At 39.2% G+C, this 21,130-nt stretch overlaps 1 protein-coding gene across 1 annotated transcript in view; it reads left to right on the forward strand.

The window, feature by feature from the left end:
• Positions 1 to 21,130, forward strand: part of aff3 (AF4/FMR2 family, member 3) — a 71,555-nt gene that overhangs the window by 33,848 nt on the left and 16,577 nt on the right. The window contains exons 8-9 of the mRNA XM_051926201.1: positions 14,183 to 14,254; positions 18,207 to 18,300. Of these exons, the coding sequence (XP_051782161.1) occupies positions 14,183 to 14,254; positions 18,207 to 18,300 (166 nt within the window). The remainder of the gene's footprint in view (positions 1 to 14,182; positions 14,255 to 18,206; positions 18,301 to 21,130) is intronic.

The following is a 21,130-nucleotide window of genomic DNA, read 5'->3' on the forward strand; positions in this document are numbered from 1 at the left end:
CCCATTTCAAAAACTGTATTTCAAATCCTGCCACACTTACTCAGCTAATAATGACTCTATTGAGCAAAATTGTAAAATCACAATATTTCCGAAACAATCAGGAGTGCAGTCAGATAGGTTTCGATTTCATCATAACACAGAACTACCATTTAAGATGCTTCACCTGCAGGAGTAGATGTTTGGTTTTTACGCTCGTGTCCAGAAGGCTTGTCACGCAAAGCATTCATCGGTACACTAAGAGCAAAGAGACCAGTAATAAAAGTTTAAAGTGAATCACTCAACTCCAATCAATAAACAAAAAGAAGTAAAAAGTCATTTGTAAAATCTTCCTTTTTCTTCTTTTTATTTACATAAAGTTCCAGTGCCTTTATGATCATAAAGTGATCTCATGTAAGAGGTGCACAAAACATGATTAGCAACATGCTTCATCAATAAGACCAAGAGCATCAAAATGGCAGAAAATGTGAAAACCAGATTCACATTAGCGGTGATCATGACGTCACCAAAGTAATGTTAATAATATAAACAAAGTACTATTCGAGGAGCCCTGAAACACATGTGCATTGATAGTTGGCCCTCTTCTTTTGACAGTTATTTTAACCCTTCTCCTAAAGATTTTTTAATCTTTACACGCTTTCCAATGATATCTTTGTCTGCTCTGTGGTTTCTGTTTTTTTTTCCGACCTGATGGCAAACATGCCATAATAAAAACTAATGTGAAATAATGCCAGGGTGGACCAATGTATAAAAATGGGTGCATTGTTATGTAAAACGTACATGAGAGGACTGATCACAAGGAAAAGACAAAGAATACAGCAGACAGAAGCTAAATGATACTGGCAGGCAATCCAGTTTGTTCTCTTGCCCAGCTACAATATGCCTCTCTGTCCATGTGAAAATACAATACAATTTATATTTGTATAGCCCAAAATCACACAAGAAGTGCCGCAATGGGCTTTAACAGGCCCTGCCTCTTGACAGCCCCCCAGCCTTGACTCTCTAAGAAGACAAGAAAAAACTCACAAAAAAACCCTTGTATGGAAAAAATGGAAGAAACCTTAGGAATGGCAGTTCCAGGTAGGTTGGGCGTGCAGTGGGTGTCAAAAAGAAGGGGGTCAATATAATAGAATACACAGAACAGAACACAAATAATCCTCAAAATAATATAATAGTATAGTAGAAATATTACAAGTACAGAGCAGAATTCAGCAGTAGATGATATCACATAACACATAACGTTTGCTACAGGGCAGCAGAACAGAACTACCTTGTGTGGTTACAGGTGCACTCTTTGCATTTTGCCCTGACGTATGCATGACAGTAATGACCCTACAGAACAATTAACCTTACAAATAAATGAGGAGCTTGACTAAGACTTGAGGTTAAGGACAATGTGTTGCCTCATTTCCCTCTTGGTAGCCCTCACTGGCTTTACTCTCCTTCTGCCTCTCTTTCTCCTTCCATTTCAAGACCACCTGTTAGGGAGCCTCCACACAAGTCTTCTGAGGAAACCTTCCATATGTCTCACCTGAACTGCTGCTCTTTCTTTCTGTTTGCCGTCCCTGTCTATTACCCTTCAGGAGCACCATGCCTAACAGTGTCTATCAGTCACCCCGTACAATGGTTCCTGCCTTTCTATAATTACAGTCTTAGCTGCTGTCTCATTGCCAGTGTGAGTCTCCATCTCCTTCTCTCTGTCTCAGAACTGGCGGTCACCTATTCCATGCTTTATGGTATAGTTGCTCCTGGTAAATTCTGACCAGTTGAACAGCCTCTCACAACACTTTCTACAACCTACTAACAGGTGCCCCCCTAATCTTCTTTGAATCATCTTTCACTCGAGCTGCCAAATCCATATAGTAAGAGGCCCCAATAACATTCATCATTCCTCACTGTGTAAAATTCTACACCTCTATACAATTCTTTTTGGCTGGCTCTTCATTTTTAAAAGAGATTTTGGTCATGCAGGCAAAGAAACAACATGGCTTGTTATCCATTTCCCAGTTCCATTTAACTCATTAAAAATTGCTAAAGTCACAATATTTACGCTTCTTCAGTCTCTTTCAGCATTGACTTTAACGGCCTGTAAAATTATTTCATTTATTAGCATTTTAGATTGAAAATATGCATTAATGGTAATATAAGGGTGTGGGGTAGCTGAGTTACTAATTGCCTGTATTGCATTATTGGGATGGTATGGGTACACGACCCTAGAACAATTTGGGTCATTGTTAACCTGCTGAGTGGCAGCATACAGATATGCTCCATCACAGCTTCAGAGTCCTGGGTTCAAGTTCCATCCTGGTCATTATCTGTGTCTGTATGGTTGTTTTTTTTTCATGTATTCCAGTTTTTTTCCCACATCCCACAGTTATGCATGCATAAAATTAAGTGCGTCTTGTCCTGGGTTGATTCCTTCTTTGCACCTGGTGTTCCCAGGATAGGCTCCTGGCCCCCGTGATCCTGAACTCCATTAAGCGTTGACAACTATTTTAGGTCGCTGCACTGTAGCAGACCTCTCAGTGCATCTCTCCGTGTTTTGTACCTGCTTTTTGTTCTTAAATCATGTAAAATTGTTTTCTTTTTTGTTTTCTTTGGTTTTCTTTTAAATATGTATTATCTAACTGCCTTACCTTAACTTTCTTGTTTCTATTTGTCTGTTTTATTTCATTCTGTCTGTTATTAGATGCAACTGAGAAGGCAAATTTCACGTTTTCTTGTGTAAACATGACTAAATAAAGAACCCTTAAACTGTAATGGATGAATGGATTAACCAGTCATGTCTCCCAACTCATTTGGGCTTCTTTTTATTTTTATTCTCATGAATGCCTCACTAAAAGGAGCTTGCACATCAAAGCCTCTCCCATCATATGTCTGGCCCACACATTTTGTTTGCCTCGTGCTGAGAAATAAACACACGTGTACAGTCAGTTGACACTTACAGCCTCATTTAAACTCAAGCTGCTGGCACAGCATGACCCCCTGAAGCACCCGCTGAAACTAATGTGTTAAAATGATAATGTGGTTCCACTGTTCTTTTTAGCCTTACAAATTCCCAGGGTATTTACACTGTGGTGAGGAGATTTTTGTATCGCTGCTCGCCTGCTGAGGAAGTGCTCTGCCATTCTGTGCACAAGATATAAAGAGAAAAGGTGAGGAATTTCTTAGTCGGTTGAGATTCGGGCAATACAAGTCATGAATGCTTGAACAGGAAAAAAGCCAAGGGTGTGTGGTTGGTATCATGACATTTTTTTCATAAGGCCAAAAGATCTTTAGCAACCAACAGGTCAAAGATACTGCACTATACTATTAAATATAATGTTTAACGATAAGATTACCATATTTATTATCAAAAGAAAATAGGCACCTGGCTATGTTTGTGTCCTTCCATTACCACAACACATCAAAACCAGCATCTGATTGGTCAAAACACTAGAGGATGAAAATGGCTTAGGTCTGATGCTCACCTTGTCTTTCATGGCCACATTTTGCCTTGTTGTCCATGAAAATGAAGAACTTTTGCTATTGAAGAAAGACCAAATCAGCTGGTCTCATTTTATCAAGAGCAATGAGTGGAGTCACAGAGCTATGAACCAACGACTTTATATGACAAAACTGACTGTACAACTACAGATCAACTAGAAGAACAATGCATGCAAACTCAGTAACCCAGTAATTGAGAAAACATTCATACTGAATCAAACAGCAAATGTAATTGTCAAGCACAAGTGTGTGGCAAGGCAAAGGGCATGTTGGATAAGTGATCTGACAGTTTAAATACAAAGTATGCACCAGCCATTAGCACTGACTTACATTAAAATCTGCCCATTCATTTTTCAAATATTTTTCAATTTTGTAGTCCAAGATTGAAACTGTACATGCCAAAAGGAAAATTTAATGTAAGTAAATATAAAGTAACACACATAGCAAGTAAAAATGTTAGGCTTGAATACAAAATGGGAGGTCTGAATATCGAAAGTATGGCTTATGAGAAGGATTTAGGAGTCGTAGTGGACTCTATGCTATCAACTTCCAGACAGTGTTCACAAGCCATTAAGAAGGCAAACAGAATGTTAGGGAATATGGTGTGTGGAGTACAAGCCCAAGGAGGTTATGCTCAAGCTTTACAATGCACTGGTGAGACTTCATCTGGAGTACTGGGTACTAGGTGCAGTCTCCAAGATACAAAAAGGACATATCAGCACTAATAAAGGTCCAAAGAAAGGTGACCAGACTGATTCCAGGGCTAAAGGGGATGAGTTATGAGGAAAGATTAATAGAGCTGAGCCTATACAGTTTAAGCAAAAGAAGATTAAGAGGTGACATGATTAAAGTGTTTAACATTATGAAGGGAATTAGTACAGTGGATCAAGACTGTTATTTTAAAATGAGTTCATCAAGAACATGGGGACACAGTTGGAAACTTGTTAAGGGTAAATTCTGAACAAACATTAGGAAGTTTGTCTTTACACAGAGAACCATAGATAGTTAGGAATAAGCTACAAAGTAGCGTGGTAGACCGTAGGACTGTAGGGACTTTCTAAACTAGACTTGATGTTATTTTAGAACAATAAAGTGGGTAGCAACAGTGAGCTTTGTTGGGTTGAATGGCCTGTTCTTGTCTAGATGGCAATGTAAAAAATGTTCTAAAAAAGACCTGCCCAAGGGTAGCAGAGACACTTAAAACAGCATTTATCTCAAATGCCAACCACAGGACCAAATGAGGGGAAAATAAGTGATTGCTCAGTTGCTTACTTACTGGAGCAGCAGAAGATGCCAGTCCACCAGAAGAGAGATAAGTGAAACTGTGCACCAGAGTGACAAAGAAAGGGATGAACATGTGGTGTGCCCTGAGAAATAACAAAGTAGAAACATGCATGTCTCTTATATTAGATCATTTATAGATCTTTTGCAATGAGCAGAAATTTTCTTCCATCCTTTGCTTCACTGGACCCATTTAGTCCAATTTCAAGTTGGAGGGAGCGAGATTGTATTGTCTAGGTAACCTAACTTTGATGCCATTCATTCTGTGTGTATGGAGTAATCTAGAGAAGCAGTTTGCAAACCTATCTGACCTGGGGACTGGCTAAAGACTGAGAAAATCTTTGCGGACTGGGGAGTTGGAAAATATAACAAACTTATTTACTCTGTGCCATAGTTTATCAAACCAGCACCTGAACTGGAAAAGCATAAGTGCCAGTACTCTCTTTTTAAGTCAGATTTCTCAATAGAGCGGAGTTCTTACTGTCCAGGTTTACTAATATTAGATCAGGAAGCAGTTTCCCTTTGGAGTTTTGAGCATTCAGACATAATGAGACATAATTTTGTGTATGAAATGTTATCCGAAAATTGTTCACATTGGTTAAAAAACATTCAAATGATTTTTGTGGACCGGCAAAAATATTCTGCAGACCGGGTCTATAGACTGGTTGGGAAATGCTGATCTGAAGTGTCTACTGATACCAAAATTAATTTGAAGCTTCCCAGTTATTGATATATACTACATGTAGAAGGTTTTTATTTCTTGACAACTCAGGTTCTTTCTTGAAGCTCTTGTAGCCTTCACATTAATTCTGTAATTGTCATGCCAATGGAATTGGCAAACAACCATTCAGAAAATTGCATCATCTAACTGTCCAGCTATCTGCTTAGGAAAATGGAAGAAGCAGATTGAGTGTGTCGCTTCTTCCTGCCACTTTACATTACTCATTCGCTTGACATAGACTGCCCCCCAGAATTACTGTCCAAACATGAACAACAGTGCCTATGAAAAAACATCAGTATTGTTCATTAAGTTGGTCATATATTCAAATTATGAAGGAAAGCTAACCTTTCACTGCAAAAAAAAAAAAGTCCCACGACTAGACTGTAATTAACATGTATTTTTAAGGTACACCTGAGTCTTTAGGAACTCTTAAGAGAGAATCCTGATCCCCCCATAAGAGCAATAATTAAGAAGTTTCAAACAACTGGAGCAGCAGTGAACCTGCCTAGAAGAGCACACAAGCCGTTTTTTCTCCATTTTTAATGAGGGAGGCAGCTAATAAAAAAGCATACAGAATACAATCTTGTAAAGTATCTGCAATTTAGTATACAGTATTAATAACATTTTACATTTTTAAAGATGTAAGTACATTTTGGAATGCAGTAACACAGACAAATCACTGATACATCTGTTATAAGACGGTGTCCATCTGGTGTTCTACAAAATAAAATGCATCACATATGTCAGGAGGAAGCGGGCAAAATCAGCATGAAAATGGAAGAGCAAAGCAAACAAAATCACATATTTTATAAGTTATCACAGATCTCACTGGCCTTGTTAATGGAAGTTGAGAGTCAAATTTAATTTCTGGCACAGTGTCCTCTGTCATCTTTCAGTGCATGCCAGCTATGAAATAAATACAACATTCTGATGCAAAATGCTGATGGGTCTTACGTGTTCAGCTCCTTGCAGTTTCTGCACTGATCACACTTAAGTAACACTTAAGTCCGGGTTAATTGCTGATAGTCACCATCAACATAATTTAGCAAGTGCTCCAGGACTTGGCTCTGTCTTCCTTAGACTGGAAAGGTCTGTGCACAAAGTGGACTGGTGAATGGACATTCTTCCTGTGAACCCCCTAAACTGACACATATAGGAATATTTAAACAAAACTCAATTATGTCTACTTTGAAGCAGCAAAGGAAATTAAGAGTAATAGTTTTTATCATAGATACCTGGATCAGTTTCTCCTGAGGGAATTATACACTTTTATGTCTACAGTGGCCTTTAAGGGTGAAACTTTCATGTAAATAAAGAAGTTAAATAGTACAAAACCATGTATTTAAAATGTAAAAAAATCAAATCTTTACAGTTTCCATCAAAGTTCATATTTTCCTCCTTTTGCTGCTCCATTTTATCTCTCTTATTTCTCTTATTTTGAATCTAATGGAGTTGCTCCTTCATATATTCTGGTTCAGGCAAATACAGTAGATATATGTTATGACTGAAGGTTCTTTCACTGTCCATATTTATTTTCACCAAGATGTTTGTTTTGTTTTCTAAGACCCTGTCCACACCACTATCTTTTCATTTAAAAACACAGACATTGGTCTCCATTTTCGCCTTTCTTCTACACTACCTCGGCGTTTTCAATCCCCAAACATGGAGACTTCTGAAGAAGCTTTCTAGAGTCATATACTTCTGAAAACATTGGCTTGGTGTTTCAGTGTGGCCAAGAGGAAAAATGCAGTTTTTTGAAAGGCAGACTATAATATCACGCTTAGATTTGTTCCAGCTTGTTACATAACCCTTCCATGATTGGATTCTGCTCATTACAACATTCCCTTCTCTGATTGGTCACCCTTCACAGAATAAATACATATTCCAACATAGTGCACACATTACTTTCATTGGCATTTGATGTGTTGCTTACCTGTATGCATCTAAATTGCGTTTTCTACATTTTGAATGCAGCATGCATGTCCAAGTCCAAGTTTGGGGTGGAGTGGTGGCTCTGAGGCTAAGGATCTGCGCTGGTATCCCAAAGGTTGCCGGTTCGAATCCCCGTCACTGCCAAAAGAGATCCTACTCTGCTGGGCCCTTGAGCAAGACCCTTAACCTGTAATTGCTCCAGGGGTGCTGTACAATGGCTGACCCTGCGCTCTGACCCCAAGGGGTACGCGAAAACTAACAAATTCCTAATATGAGAAATCGTATAAAGCGAAGTAAAGAACAAAAAAGAAAAGTCAAGTCAAGTCGGGGACCATGCACTGGTCCAGTGTGTTGCCGCACCCACTACACGACGAAACAGCTCGGGATCCTGGTTGGCAACCCTCTCAGCTCGATCACCACCTGTGCAATCTCAGTGAGATTGGGTGGTTCACAGCTAATTGGAGGATCAGCCGTGGACCCAGAGATATCCAACGTCCTAGCCAGGGGATCAGCTTTGAACAACTGCTCAAAGTAGCCAGCCCAGTGGGTCACAACTGCAGTGTCAGTGTAAGGACTGTTCCATCAGCTGCACTGACTGCAACTCTCCGAGGAACAGATTCAGATGTGTGTAATGCCTCGATTCCTCTGTAAGCAGGACGTGGGTCGCTAGACTACAGATGGTGTGCCACTTGCTCACAGATTCCTCTAACAAACGTATCTTTATCTGCCCTCAGAGCCCTCGCAGCCGTCCTTCTCAGTTCCCGGTACAGACCAGAGATGCCATTGAGCCGTGCGCTGCGACTCCTCTCGATGATATCCAGGGTGCCCTGCGAGATGAAACACCTCCTTCTGGGAAACCAATAACACCAACACAACCCTCAGTAACCTTCAGGGTCTTGTCACGGAAGGTCTCACACATCACATTAGGATAGGCAGTCACACCCAAATCTGCAAGTTCTTCACACAAACTGCGTGCAAACTCATTAGAAACAGCCTGGTCTTGGAGTCTGGCCAAGTCCAGGCTCATTTTCATAGTAGGTGGTAACCTGCTGGACCTAAGCTGGATCCTAAAAGTAGCAACAACAAGTCTGTGGTCAGAATTCACAAACTGGGCACTTCTGTAGACCCTGCAGTTTTGCAAGAGCCTCCAGCGTCTGCCCACGAGGATGTGATTGATCTCCTTCACCGCACCACCAGTATTGGAGTACCAAGTCCAACAATGCGGTTCTGGGTGCAGGAACCAGAATCCAGCGATTCACAGCCCCTGACCTTTTGCAAAGTCAAGGAACATGGAGCCACTTTCACCATGGTCACCAGACCCATGGGGACTGAGACAATCCTCATAGCCAGCCCAGTCAGTGCCAGTGGCTTCATTGAAGTCACCCATGACCAGAGGAGTGTCACCTTTTGGGCACCCATCAACCACCAACCAAAGCTGCGAATAAAATGTCTCCCTCGCCGAGACGTCACTCACCGCAGTCAGAGCATACATGGAGAAAACAGACAAGACACCCAGGGAGTGCCATAATCTGAGTCTCATAATACACTCGTTAAAAGGAGTGACAACGGACACCAACAGAAGAAGCCAATCCGCTACAGGAACAGCTACTCCCCAAGTATGACAGCCATCAGAGCGACCAGACCAATAAAAGGTGTATCCACCTACGGAGATCTGGCCAGTCCCCAGTCTGCACACCTTGGAGAGTGCCACCACTGAAATGCAGAGTTTATGCAGCTCCTCCGACAGCAGAGGAAGATGATCATCTTGCCAGAGAGACAAGACGTTCCATGCGCCCACCCGTATGGGCCGCCTCAAATTGGGACTTGTGTGCTGCCGTGCAGCGGGCGACACCTCAGCACCACACCAGTTCTGATCCCCAACAGACCTAAACCCATTGGCTCTCCAACGTTTTTTCCAACATGTGCAAAAGGCAAATAATTTACCAGTCACTATATAGTTTGGTGATAAATCCGGTGATTGGCAGTGTTACTATTGTAGTGAAAAATGCATAGCCCCGTAAAAATCAGATTGTAAATAATCCAGTTGACAGCCCCTTATCAGTATTAATTTTGTAAACTTGTTCCATTCAGTAAGGTGGCATTCCACAACAAAATTAATAACAAAGCCCTAAACGAAGTAGATGACTGTAAAATACAGCTGTGCTCACAAGAATAGAGGACAGAGAAACGAAAGCACAATGCAGCAAAGTGAAGATATTGTAATGACCTGATGGCAAGGAAAACTGCTGAAGAGACACCAGTAATTGTTAAATAGTCTCTTTGTATGCCCTGCTGGATGCTAAATTGCCATCCCGTATGGCCAAGAGAGACACCACTGCCAGGGATCAAAAGGTTTCACAAATTTTGTTTAATGCAAGATGCATTCCAATTGTAGTGGACTGCTTTAACCAATCCTGTGCATAATGAACATAAAGATGATCTCTTTTTTTTTTTAATATCGGTTTAACATTTGCAGGGTTTTTATTTATCAACAAGACTACCATCACCTGTTCTGAAGACTGTATCAGCTATAATCAGCATGTTAATGTGACATGGGGATAATTCACTGGAGCTCTTTCAAAAATTTCTTCATATGAATGCTTCTATCATTTTATTAACTCGCTAGCTGTGTAAGCCCATCTTACAAAAAGCCTGGCGTCCAAGAAACTATTGAAATTGCCAGGAAAAAAAAACTGAAATGTATAGATGTCAGGTAATTGAAAGGAACTACTCTGGGCTTCTCTCTCCTCAAAGGATTTGTTTTGCCGACATGCTCGCCTGCTTGTGCATTAGCGATGGCAGAAACAGTAAAAGGGATACCAGTTTGCTGATGTTAGCAGTCTTTCTTCTGAGGTTTTGTTTTGCTGACGTGCTGGCCTCGCTTGTGTTATTAGTGGCTATGCGAGTTGTCTGTTTCCTTGGAGATGGACCCCTTACCCCGACTCCACCTCTCACTTCCGGGCCAGACAGACACACACACACTTCCACACGTAGACATTTATATATAAGATGTCATGTGTACTCAAATCATATTTTTTTAAAGGCAGTGCTGGCACACACACACTGAATCGCATACAAACACAGTAGTTTAATGACAGATGCACTCCCAAATCATAAGATATTTTTTTTCCTAAATGGTGCCAGCTTTTCACCTATTACCTTCCGCATTGTTATTTTACATATCCTCTGGAGCGAGATTCACTGTATGTTGTGTGCAGATGACAGCCTTATTGTACTTTGCACACATAACAGTAAATCTGAACTGAACTGATTACACTGCATTTAACTTGTTACAAAAGCCTTAGATTTTTGAAAGAGTCGATAATAAGTTCACTGCGCTAATTAACATTCACCATTATGCACTTTCTGTGGTGTGTTGTATGTACAGTCGATTAAGCAAACCTTGAGAAAATGATAAGATGTGAATGAGCCAAACCCTAGTGAAACTGACTGAAGATCCACAAACCATTTTACTGAATTTTATAATGCATGCTGAGTCGCCCTTGCTGAGGATATGATGATTAAAGATTTGAGAACATTGTTTCTGAGTAAACATAATTAGTAAGCTTCACTCTTTCTTACTGGTTGACATTTACTCAAGCCCATAATATGATGATGCAGTTCTGAGTCATGATTCGCAGCAATTTTCAATCATCTTTTATTTATTTTTCTCACACTTAGTGAAAGACTATGAATGACTGTAAGTATGACATTTCTCAGATATTATTGTCTAATTGTTCATAGAACAGAGGCAGCAATTCACATTTGGGCATCAACAATGAATGATGTCAATAACAGTGCTTGCAGATGACTTTACAAAGTGAAATCTGCTGCAGGGGCTGAAAGGTTTCCCTGATGGCACAGCCGGTCTTCTATGAAAATGTCTGAGTCTGGCAGTTCACTTTCGAACTGCTTATGAGATAAAGGGGATTATCAGAGAATAGAACAGAAAATATCACTATATGTAGATGATATAATACTATACATATCAGATCCACAAAATTCTGTACCTGCAGTACTAACAGCACTAGTAGAATTTCTAAAGATATATGGAGCCAAAATTAATTTGAATAAAAGTGTGTTTTTGCAGTGAACTGTCTAGCACACAACATTATATTGGACACCTTTTCTTTTATCATCGCAGATCAGATTAAATACCTAGGGGTAAACATTACAAATAAACATAAAGCTCTTTATCAACAAAATGTTACTGACTGCATGGAAAAACTTAAGTAAGACTTGCATAGATGGTCTACCCTCCATCTCACTTTAGCTGGAACAATTAACACCATCAAGATGAATATCCTTCCTAAGCTTCTTTTTCTGTTTCAGAGCATTCCCATATGCATTAACAAATCATTTTTTAAGAAGTTAGATTCAACCATAACCTCATTTATTTGGAACTTAAAACATCCACGTATCCAAAGAGCGACTCTACAAAGACCTAAGGCAGAAGGTGGCATGGCTCTACCTAACTTTCAGTGTTATTATTGGGTGGCAGATATACAAGCTATAAAAACATGGACATGGACACAAATAGATGAACACACACAGGCTTGGTATGCAATAGAAATAAAATCCTGCAGTACTTCTTTTTATTCCTTGCTTTGCTCCCCAGTAGATCTGAGTCATTATCAATAACTACTAATATAATATATTTAATAAATATAATATAATAAATACTAACAACCCAATTGTGCTTCATTCACTTAGAATATGGAACCAATGTAGGAAGCTTTTATCTGTGGCACCTCTGTCCGATAACCACCTTTTTCCACTTTCTCAAGCGTACACAGTTTTTAATGTTTGGAAAACATACAGGATTAAATCACTTAGAAATCTGTACATAGATAATGTCTATGCAACCTACGAACATATAACACTCCAAATTTAACTTTCCTGCAACACGATTGTTCCACTACCTCCAAATTAGAAACTTTGCTAAACAAAATCTTCCCAGTTTTCCTCACCTCCCATCTACTTCTATTCCCAAAGAAATATTGATCAGTCTCGAGGACTCAGACAGCATTTCTATAATATATAAAAACATTTTAAAGACCTTCCTTTCAAAGATTCCTGAGTACAGTGGGAAAACGATCTGTTACTCAGCATTTCAGGAAAAGAATGCAAAGAATTCACTCGAGCTCCATATGCGCAAAGCATACAATTACTCACTTTAAAATCATCTGTCTAGCACATCATTTAAAATTGTCCAAAATGTTTCCAGGGCAAGATCCAACCTGCAAATGTTGCAATCGAGCTCCAGCCTCACTGGGCCACATGTTTTGGGTGTGAACCAAATTAACCTCATTCTGGACCAAAATCTTTAAATGCCTTTCAGACAGCCTTGGTGTCCCAATTCCTCCTAATCCATTAACAGCTGTGTTTGGTGTTCTTCCAGATGGGCTTAAAGTGGAGAAGGACAAATAAACATTATTGGCACGTCGACTTATCTTGGTCAACTGGAAGAATTCTAACCCACTTCTTGGTGGAAAAAATCAAATTCTCACTAAGATGATCTGTTCAAAACTTTTTTTAAAACCTGGCAGGATCTGATAAATAACATTTTAGAATAAGAACTTAAAATTGGGAAAGGATTTTACTCTGGCTATTGGCCTTGCTCTCTTTGTCATAGGTGGGGGTTGATTTGAATTTAGTTTTGTCAAGTTTGACTGTCTTGTGTGGAATGTTACTTGCTTTTATTAAATCCAATAAAATGTTTTAAAAAATTAGTCTTACAAAAATGTTTTGCTTTTTTCCATTTTGTAAAATGACATGCATATGCTGTTGTGAAAATATGTGTGTAATCTCTAGAAATGGATTAATACTTCAAAACACACTTGGCTTGAAAAATTAACGTAAAGTTTTAAAGTTTTTGTTTTCACATTTGAATCCTGGCCCACTCCCCTCTATTTTAAAATGCAAACACTAGATAGGTATTTTTTCAAATTTATAAAATATGTGTCACTCTAAAGCACAATTTTATGTTGCAAAATAATAAATACTAAGATTGTGACCAAATAACTTCAATTTGAAAAATACTAAACTTATCTTTTGAAAACTTTTAGTTAATCGTAATTTTACCCATGCTTACGTTCTCTTCCATTTCTGTTACAAATTTATTTGTATTGTGTAAGCTTGTATTTATTTTTTATGTTCAGTATATTTATTTTTCTTTGTTAGTGTAATTCTTTCTGTTACTTCTTGTAAAGTACTTTGAGCTACATTTTTTTATGAAAACACACTATATAAATAAATATTACAATTATTGTTAGGAAGACAACTTTGCATACCACTAAGTTACCATTTTGTTCTTTGACAAGATCAGATTTAAAAGCCACCTCTGTTCTTTCCTGAATACCATTCTGTAACCCTCCACTTCACAAAATGTGGCAAAGCTCCTGGAGTTTGTCATGCTAGATTTTTCCTAATTTAATCCCATTCAATTTTGAACGTTGCATAGTCTTCGTATTCTCAATGTCAAATGTCAAGTGACAAATAACAGCAAGTGTAACCCTGCTTTTACATGTCCGTTTGTGGTGGTTCAACACATTACAAGTGCCTTCATTTTCAGATCCAGCGAAGTGTCTTATAAATATTTACACAACCTCCTCTCAGGATCTCTGTTTCTGATTCAAGTGTACCTCTGATTGAAGTGCGTGAAGTCTCTTGAACTGGAACAATTTAAGAGCCTCGCAGTGAGTGAGAGCAAGACACAGAGGCAGAAGCCATGATTTACTGAAGAGCTTTCTTTTTCTTTGATAGGTATGCTATGAGGCTGAAAAGCCACTCGGGGCCGGGTGCCAGTCAAGAAGACAAACAGCTTGCTGTCTTGTGGTGAGTAAATCGATTTTACTGAGCAACACTTAAGAGAAGAGCCAGACAAGCTGGACTCTTCATTTGGATTTCAAGCATCTGTGAAATTATTCTGACTGAAAAAACAAATTGTTTTCAGCAGGATTCTGGGTTTTTAACTATATTTGAAAAATGTTGATGTTTACTGTGAGAGCATTTATTTCTTTTGTTTTTGTGACAGTTTTGTATATATGTATTCTGTTTGTTACTTGCAGATTGTTTAAATTTTAAGTGAAAGTGATTTATTTTTAGTATTATTCTTTTCTTTTATGGTGCATATATTATATATTTTATATAATTGTATTATATATATTGCACATACTGTATACAAGGGCAAATCAAAAAGTAAAGGTAATTTAAAAATTACATGGTAACTGCAAAGAACAGAAGCTGACACAATACAACATATTCACAATGTCTTATGGGTAGATCGAACACGCATACCACAGCTCTCTGCCATTAGTCTAAAGTCATGGCCAAAAGTTTCTGAGAATGACACAAGTATTGGTTTTCGCAAAGTTTGCTGCTTCAGTGTTTTTAGATCTTTTTCTCAGATGTTTCTATGGTATACTGAAGTAGAATTACAAGCATTTCATTTCATTTTTTGACAATTGCATTAAGTTTATGCGCAGAGTCAATATTTGCAGTGTTGGCCCTTCTTTTTCAAGACTTCTGCAATTCACCCTGGCAATATTGTCAATCAACTTCTGGGCCAAATCCTGACTGATGGCAGCCCATTCTTGTATAATCAATGCTTGGAGTTTGACAGAATTTGTGGGTTTTTGTTTGTCCACCCGCCTCTTGAAGATTGACCACAAGTTCTCAATGGGATTAAGGTTTGGGGAAGTTCCTGGCCATGGACCCAAAATTTCAATGTTTTTTCCCCAAACCACTTAGACCACTTTTGTCTTATGGCCTGGTGCTTCATCATGCTGGAAAAGGTATTGTTCGTCACTAAACTGTTCTTGGATGGTTGGGAGAAGTTGCTCTCGGAGGATGTTTTGGTCCCATTCTTTATTCACGGGTTGGGATTGGGGCACCACCAATGCAGAGCTTGCTCAGGAATGGCAGCAGGCAGATGTGAGTGCATCTGCATGCACAGTAAGGTGAAGATCTTTTGTGGATGGCCTGGTGTCAAGATTTACAGGAAAGAAGCCACTTCTCTCCAAGAAGAACATCAGGGACAGACTGATATTCTGCAAATGGTACAGGAATTGGACTGCTGAGGACTGGGGTGGAGTTATTTTCTTTTATGAATCCCCTTTCTGATTGTTTGGGGCATCCGGAAAAAAGATTGTTCGAAAAAGAAAAGGTGGCATGCCAACAGTAAAGCATCCTGAGACCATTCATGTGTGGGGTTGCTTCTCAGCCAAGGGAGTGCGCTCACTCACAATTTTTCCTAAGAACACAGCCATGAATACAGACAAGTTTATAAGCATCAACAGCTTGTGTGACAGGCGCATCACAGAACAACAGCTCCAAGCACAGCTTAACAGTGGTCAAAGTACAGTGTTATTTTAGTAACCTTGTTAGCTGAATGCAGTGGTAGGCTAAGCTGCAGAATTGTTGAATCTTTATGCCCAAATATTTTTTATTTGTGCATTTTATAATCTTTCATTGCACTGAGCAGTGCACTCAGTATTGTGTTTTGAGTTTTCTGTATACATGAGCCTAGATGGCTGTTGGTGGCACCATGCATGTGTTGGACAGATACAACATCCTCTTGGCGTTAGGCTTGTCATGCAGCAGTGCTATCCTGTGACATTGTGTCATATAGGATGAAGTGTGTAGTGTGTGATGTGTGCACTCTCGGGCATATTAAAAGTCAAAGTAAATCGGTTCTAGTGAATACCCTGTGCAGGAATTATTAAATCAATTACACAATAAGTCTGTAGATATTCTTGTTAATGTAGACTTGCATATAGAACATGTTGCAGAATGTTTGGGGCAACCTTGGTATAGAGTATACTGTATGTGTGCATTTATGTATAATATAACTCGCATGATATTCTCTAAGTCGCTTACTCCAGTTCAGAGGCATGGCGAGCCAGTGCTGAGTGCCAGGAGTCAGTCTTGAATGGGGCGTCAGTCGAGCATGGGGTCCACTGATACACTCACTCACACGCACAAAGGATCGATTTGGACTCAGTGGTTAACTTTATGTACGCTGTCGGATGTAGGAGCCAAACTGGAGTAGAACATGGGAGAATGTGAATATTGTACAAAGACAGCAACATGTCGCAGGACTTGAGGCCAACACCACTGTGCCAGTATAAGTATGTCCAAAAAGTAATAAATATTCATTTTGATAAAACTAGGGTGTTGTACCGTGTTAGCCATTATGAATGTAGAGAAAAGCCAAGCAAAATGACACCTTTTATTGGCTAACTAGAAAGATTACAATATGCAAGCTTTCGAGGCAACTCAGGCCCCTTCTTCAGGCAAGATTTACATCTTGCCTGAAGAAGGGGCCTGAGTTGCCTCGAAAGCTTGCATATTGTAATCTTTCTAGTTAGCCAATAAAAGGTGTCATTTTGCTTGGCTTTTCTCTACATTTTGATAAAAGAAATTTATTTCTAAATGAGAATGTTTCTCTTACATAATCACATTTTGATTTAACTTTTTTCTATTAAATGTATTTCTTTTAATTTATATAAATTATATTTCAGTACAAATGTATGTTTGTAGTACAGTAGTACTCTTTTATATTTACCTGATACAATTGTTTTAAATGTTTCATTTATTTATCTTCCTTCACCTCCACTTTTGTGTCCCAGAGGGGGTCATGGGGTGCAGTTGGGTTTATTTTGAGTGAGGTTATAATTGACTGGTGATGCTCTAAACATGCCGACTACATTTTTTTTTTATATAATAATAATGCATTTTATTTATAGGGGCACTTTACATTATAATTAGACTTAATATCACTTAGGCAGATATGAATACTGTACACAGTATGGTTTTCTTCTTTGCTAAAAGTTGCTCTGTGCCATTTCTAAAATTCCAAACAGGAATACTGCACATTAGGGAAAAAGGATCCATTCAATCATTTTCCATCCTACCTTTGAAACTTTATCCAGGGTTAACACCCACACACCAAGCACACATTAGGGACATTTTAGGATCGCCTCTGCACCTAACCTGCATGTCTTTGGACTGTGGGAGGAAACTCACGCAGACACGGGGAGGACCCGGGAAGCGAACCTGGGTCTCCTAACTGCGAGGCAGCAGCGCTACCCACTGCGCCACCGTGCCGCCCCAAAAATCCAAATTATGGAAGATAAAAGTCAATTTTCTTACAAAGCCATTTTCTTCTAGTTAACATATTTGGTTGTCTCCAGCCCATCAGGTTGTAAAAGCTCAAGGCTCTTTTGACTATTCTCTCAGCTTTTATTTCTCACCATCACAGTTACTCTCTCACCTCACAGAGACTAAGCAGACTTCTAACAGTTAGTTGTTGTTTTTTTTAGATTATCGATCAAATTCTAAAACTGTCTTTAACATGTAAGGCATTTACAGTTACTCAGTACTGACTTGAAAACCGCAAGACTGAAACACCAACACTTTCTTGTGCATATTGTTGTCTACCTGTAAAGTGCTTTAGAGTGGTGTTCAGGCAAGATGCTTTATAAAATAAAGATTGTTTGTCAATTCTTTAAGAAAACAACAAAATGTTGTCTGCAAGCATTTTACATGAGGGATAAAGCCAACCATGTACAGACCCCTGCTATCGGTGAATAGTAAAGGTTATGGTTATAGACGTCAGTTTCATTTTTTGATATTTTGGATCCTAAGAAATGAGAGGTTTGTTCACAACATCTTGTGTGATGGCGACAAACTGCCCTGCCTTGTTCACAGGCATAAATGTTGAGTTTTTCACAAAACTCATCCCACGCTGCTCTGGCCTGTCTTCACTGATGCTCTTTTCTTTTAGTTTTCGCTGCTTATCTCTGCTGTACTGGAGAATGTTTGTATTAAAGAAGGACCACGCTATCAAGTATTCCAAAGCACTCCTGGAATTTTTCAAGGTAGGCAAAATTATACATTTTAATATGTTAAACAAATAGAGAAAAATCAGAACTCTTTTAGCATGTACAGCACAAGCCTCTCCTGCCATCTTGTGGCCAAGAGATGCCATGGTTAGCACATTCATAGTAGAATATCTGTTTGGGGTCTTACACTATGCTGCTCTTCAGACAGTCATATAGCTGATAGTTTTTGTTTCAATCACATTTTTACTTATTCCCTTTATTAAGATCCCTACAAAAATTATTTTATCTCTTATATCATGTCATAGTCTAATAAAAACTCAATGTAAGTATAAAATGGAAGATTTGCTTTTAATGTGCAGGATTTGTTTAGATCTTATTAATAGCAATCCTTTTTATAAATGTTTCAGGCTATGATGAGTCAATGTAAATTATGTGCATTTGCTTTCTTTCATCTCTTTAACCCTTATTGTGTTTTCTTCCCAAAAAATATGCTCATCTTTCAGCTGTCTATTAATCTGATTGATCAAAATAGTTTGTTAAAGAAATAATTACATAACATAACTTGCTTAATCCCATTTAGGTTTGAAGCAGACTGGAGCCTATCTTGGTAGCATTAGGTACAAAGCAGGAACCAATGCTGCTTGGCTGGACTCATTTAGAATCTCCTGTGGGGTGAAAGAGAAAAATGATAGGACCCAACGTATTGAGCCCACTCACACACACACACACACACACTCATGGGGGCAATACAGAATCACCAGTCAGGCTAAGATAAACACATATGGGATATGGGAGGAAAGCGGGGGTACTGAAAGAAAAACCCACACTGACACAGGGAGAATGAGTAAATTCCACAATGACAGCAAGTAAGCATAGGATTCAAACTGACAATCCATGAGGTGGCGATGGTAACCACTGCACCACCCTTACATAAATTAATTAAGTGAATGGAGCAAAATCTGAACAAAAAAGTCAATTCAAAAGAGAAATAAGATGAGTAAAATGTGTGCATTCTTCCCATGCACTTATGGATTGTCCCTCGATTCTACTTTTCCTTCCACAAACCCCAGAGATACATGAGTTACATTGGTTGATGGCTCTGAATTGCCCTGGTGGGATTGCATATGTGTGTGACTCTGCTATGCACTCCATTCAGGATTATTTCCCACTTGGTGTCTTATGTACCTGCATCTCATTAAAGAGAAACCCTTGTTTGAGCCATATTTTATTGATGGAGAGACAGCAGAAGAACATTCTCCATTTATACCCTGTATGTACTGCTTTTCTGTTACTGGCCAGTACTCATATGAGGTGTCATTTGAACCTAAAGAGAAGCACTTGAAGGCAATTTGGAAGACCAAAATATCTGACTGCCTTTCACTCTTGTGAAGTCAATGGGAAACATCTGATAGCTTCTGCTGTTGGGAGCCATTTTTACATCTACTGACATCAAAAGCCATCCAATTAGTAATGGAAGTCAGAAGTGTAGTATACAGATTCTGCACTTATGGGGTGTGTTGATAAAGGGGATGAAACAAAGTATAAGGAGTCAGGTGAAGATGTTTGTTTCTTGGTGCAGAAAAAATATGAATCTTAACATGAGCAAAACAAAGGAACTGATTATTGACTTTCGTTGCACCAAAGTGCCTCTACATCCGGTCACCATTCAGGGAGTTAATGTCATAGTGGTGTGCTTTTACAAGTACTTGGGGGTCCAGATCAATGAAAGGCTGACTGGTCTTAGAACACAGAGGAACTACAAAAGAAAGGGCAGAGCAGATTCTTCTTACTTAGGAGACTGTATTGTATTAATGTTGAAAGTGACATCTTTTAAATCTTCGACAACTCTGTGATAACCAGTGTGATTTTATATACTGTGGTGTGCAGGGCTGGTAACATCACTTCAAGAGAGGCCCACCAAGTCAACAAATTAATTAAAGTTATTGGACACACTATGGATAACCCTGGAGGTCATAGCAAAGTAGGGAATTAAAACAAAACTGAGTGCCATTGTGAACAATGCTGCACATCTTCTCTCTGACACACAAAAACTGAGGACTTTCAGTCAAACAAAACATTCAGCAGAAGTGTGTCAAGAAACACTACTGGGGCTCCATCATACCAACAACAGTACACCTGTATAATGTCTCACTGTGACTGGGACTGTCAAGTCAGAGGTTTTCTTTCTTTATCATTTTTTCTTCCTTTTTAGTCATTTTGGTGTGTGTTCAGACCATAGTTTGTGTGTAGATATATATTTATCTATTTATTTATTCAAAGAGCTTCTGTAAAAAGCCACATTTCGCCTTGGGGATAAATATAATCTATCTATCTATCTATCTATCTATCTATCTATCTATCTATCTATCTATCTATCTATCTATCTATCTATCTATCTATCTATCTATCTATCTGTGATATCAATAGTGCCACTGCATTATGAGATTTATTTTGAGAGACCTGAGCGTGGGCAGCATGGTGGCGCAGTGGTATCGCTATTGCTTCGCAGTAAGGAGACCTGGGTTCATTTCCTAGGTCCTTCCTGCATGGAGTTTCCATGTTCTCCCCGTGTCTGCGTGGGTTTCCTCCCACAGTCCAAAGACATGCAGGTTAGGTGCATTGGCGATCCTAAATTGTCCCTAGTGTGTGCTTGGTGTGTGTGTGTGTCCTGCCTGTGGTGGGCTGACGCCCTGCCCGGGATTTGTTCCTGCCTTGCGCCCTGTGCTGGCTGGGATTAGCTCCAGTAGACGCCTGTGACCCTGTGTTAGGATATAGTGGGTTGGAAAATGACTAACTGACTGACCTGAGCGTTTCAAGAATCCCATCTAAGCTACAGAATAAGACAAAATGCAGTTCTGTTTAGCAT

Source organism: Erpetoichthys calabaricus, chromosome 4 (genome assembly GCF_900747795.2).
Source record: "Erpetoichthys calabaricus chromosome 4, fErpCal1.3, whole genome shotgun sequence".
NCBI lineage: Eukaryota > Metazoa > Chordata > Cladistia > Polypteriformes > Polypteridae > Erpetoichthys > Erpetoichthys calabaricus.